This window comes from Phaethon lepturus, unplaced genomic scaffold, assembly GCF_000687285.1.
Source record: "Phaethon lepturus isolate BGI_N335 unplaced genomic scaffold, ASM68728v1 scaffold24846, whole genome shotgun sequence".
NCBI lineage: Eukaryota > Metazoa > Chordata > Aves > Phaethontiformes > Phaethontidae > Phaethon > Phaethon lepturus.
Window position 1 is genome coordinate 432 of NW_010548617.1, and position 3,015 is coordinate 3,446.

Here is a 3,015-nt window from a genome sequence, read left to right on the forward strand (position 1 = left end):
CAGCTCACGGCACGTCCCACCCCTGTGAGTCCCCAGCCTGCAGAAACCGACAGCCCCGACTCACGATCTGCTTTTCGTTCTGGTTGCCACTGCTGTAGGTGGTGGCGAGGGTGGAGGAGCAGGCCTCGCTGTACCAGGGCACATTACCATACTGCGTGGTGCTGCTGATGGACAGCGTGTAGATGCTGTTGGTGTAACCGTCACAGTTGCAGCTGTCGTGCTCGCGGCCCCCATTCCCAGACGCCCAGACGAAGATGGAGCCCAGCCCCCCTCGGCCCTAGCAACAGAGGCAGGGTGAGGGCCAGCACTGGCATCACCCACGCGGCCGCAGGGTGGGAAGCCCCAGGCCAGAGCTGGGGATGAGGGGACAGTGCTGGCCCCAGGGCTCTCGCAGCCTGAGTGGGAAAGACCGAGCAGATGCAGCTGGGACAGTGGGATGCAACTGGCCAGCCCGCTGGCCTGGGAGCCCGGCACCCCCATCCCTCACCACCACCATGCCTACGGAGATGCTGAGGCAGCTCTGCAGAGACTGCCCCAACAGGTAAGGCGCTGGGCGGCAGGAGGCCCTGCCAAAGCGGGACTTCCAAGAACTGATGACTTTTTCTGCTTGGACATCACCCAGGCTGACTCTACCTGTGTGGGATTTGCAGCTGCCTGGCAGCGCTGCGGGGGCTCGGCAGAGCAGTCCCAACTGGCTGCTTGGCACCCAAACGCCACAGCTCCACTCACAGCACGTGTGACAGAGCTAGCGTGGCACAGCGGGGAGGGTTTGCCAGCACACCTTGCACAGCACACACGTCTCTCTGTGCAGGGAACTCCAGGCAGAACATAGGACACAGCTGAACCATGCAGGCTGCACCATGGCCATGCCAAAGCACAGGCTGCACCGACAGCACACAGGGACCAAGTGGAGGACAAGTGGTGGAGGACAAGCGCAGGAAGCAAGGGTCCGTGGCTGGCATGAAATGAGGCAGGAACCAGCATAGGGCTTTGGCGAGCAGGTAGAGACTGTCCTGGCATGGCGCTGCCTGCATGGGAGCCCTCCGAGCAAGGAAGACAGGGCTGCTCAGAAAGGCAAGATAAGCACCCTGCATGGGAGGAGCCCTGACTCAGAGCCATTGTGCAGGAAGAACAGGAAAAACCAACAGAGCCTGATCCTAGAGATGGGCTGGAAGACAGCTCATCATGGGAGAGCTGGGAAAACAACCAGGGCAGGCAGAGCAAGGGAGACCTGGGGGAAGGGGCAGAAGCTCAGCCGGCACTCCTCCAGCAAACTCTCCTGCTCACCTGGCTGACCCCTCGGAAGAAAGCCTCCTCCGCCAGCCGGGCCGGGCCATCCACAGTCTTGCCGTCATCCTCAGGGCCCCAGCTGGCACTGTAGATGTGGATGTGGTTGGGATTGAGGCCCAGGGAATGGGCCTCGACAGCATCAGTCACCTCCCCATCCAGCATGCGCACGCCTAGGGCCAGAGAGCAGAGGTCACAGGCGACCGGACGGGGCAGGGCAGCCCCACGCCGCAGGGCAGCGGTGCTGCTGGCAAGAGCCCTCTGCCTGCTGCTGCCGCCCCATGCCATGAGCCGTCACAGGGCTACCCTGGGCAGCAGCGCTGAGATCGCCAGCACAGCCCGCTCCTCTGGCCACAAGACACCCGTGGAGCCCGGCACAGGCTTTGCTCTTGGCGCAGGGCACAGTGGCACCCACCTCCAATCCTGGCGTTGTAAGCCACGCCGACACCGCAGATCCCGTTGTTTGCCACAGCAGCAACTTCCCCAGCGCAGCGTGTGCCGTGTCTGCGGTCGAAACAGGACCAAGCGTGCTCAGATGGGACACGAGGAGCGCAGGGCTGGGCACCAGCTGCAGCTGGAGGGACCAGCACCCAGGCTGCCTCCCACCCTTCCCGAAGCAGGGGGCCAACAAAGGCCCCACAGGGCTCCTCTGTCTACCCTCCTGCTCTGGAGCAGGGGGGACTGAACAGCCTGTGCTGGTGCTGGGCAGCCCCAAAAGATGCTACTTGCATCAGAAAGGGAAGCAAGGGGTTTCTCTGAGGGGCAGAAGTGTGCCATCACCCCTGCACCCTCCCACAGTCTGTGTGGGCTGGCACTGCCACCGAGTGCCTGCCACGGCCGGGCCCAGCCACCCTCGCCTCTGCCTCCTGCCTCACCTGTTGTCGTTCATCTGTGTGTAACGGGGCTGCGGGTCTGGGTCCTGGTCATTGACATCAAAGCTCGCCCCTGGATCCTGCAAGACAGATCTGGCAGTTAGAGACCATCTACCCTACCCACTGCCATGGGGCCACACCTGTGCTCACATCCCTGAGGCTGGGCTGAGCAGGCGGGCAGGCTACAGTACCACCTTCCATCACTTTCCTCTGTGTCCCACCATGGCAGGCACAAGCCCCATGCCACGTAGCTCTGGGGCTGCACTGAGCAGACGCAGCCGCCCTGACAGGCTCCTGTGGCACACCACCCTGTGGCATCGCCCCACACTTACATAGTTGCCTTCCAGGTCAGGGTGGTTCTTCTCAATGCCATCATCCAGGATGGAAACCACGATGCCCTTGCCCGTGTAGCCCTGCTCCCAGGCCTGACGCACATTCAGGTCCCGCTGGTTTGTGTTGTACTGCCGAGAGAAGCCCTGTCAATAGGAGCTGTGCCCAGTTGCTGGCACTGCAGTGGGGGTGTGCGGGGGCCCCTCCTAGGCCCAGCTGTAAGGGCAGGCAAGAACCAGCTTTCACCCCGCTCTGCTGTGGCAGGGGGAAAGGAAACCCCAGGAGACTCAGGCACAGAGGGCCGAACACAGCCACCTGGGGAGGACCACCATGAAAAGAGACTGAGCCCCAGGCTGTTCTTGAGCCCCAGAAACATGGCTCTGTTCACAGAGATCAGGCTTGTGCCCAGGCTTGATGATGCAGACAGGCATGGGCATGGACCCTGTTCCTAGCAAAGAGCTGCTTCCCCCTAGTCCAGCCCTGGGCTTTCCCCAGCCCTGCCAGCGCCCCGGCAGGGAGCCGCAGC

The 3,015-nt window shown here is 62.9% G+C and overlaps 1 protein-coding gene across 1 annotated transcript in view; it reads right to left on the reverse strand.

Annotated features, from left to right (window-relative positions):
- LOC104623072 (furin-like) overlaps positions 1-3,015 on the reverse strand; it is a gene marked incomplete at its 3' end in the record, with an annotated part of 10,799 nt that overhangs the window by 398 nt on the left and 7,386 nt on the right. Inside the window, exons 4-8 of the mRNA XM_010290036.1 lie at positions 2,492-2,620; positions 2,163-2,239; positions 1,703-1,791; positions 1,288-1,460; positions 65-277 (exon numbers count right to left, since the gene is read on the reverse strand). Coding sequence (XP_010288338.1) covers positions 65-277; positions 1,288-1,460; positions 1,703-1,791; positions 2,163-2,239; positions 2,492-2,620 — 681 coding nt within the window. The remainder of the gene's footprint in view (positions 1-64; positions 278-1,287; positions 1,461-1,702; positions 1,792-2,162; positions 2,240-2,491; positions 2,621-3,015) is intronic.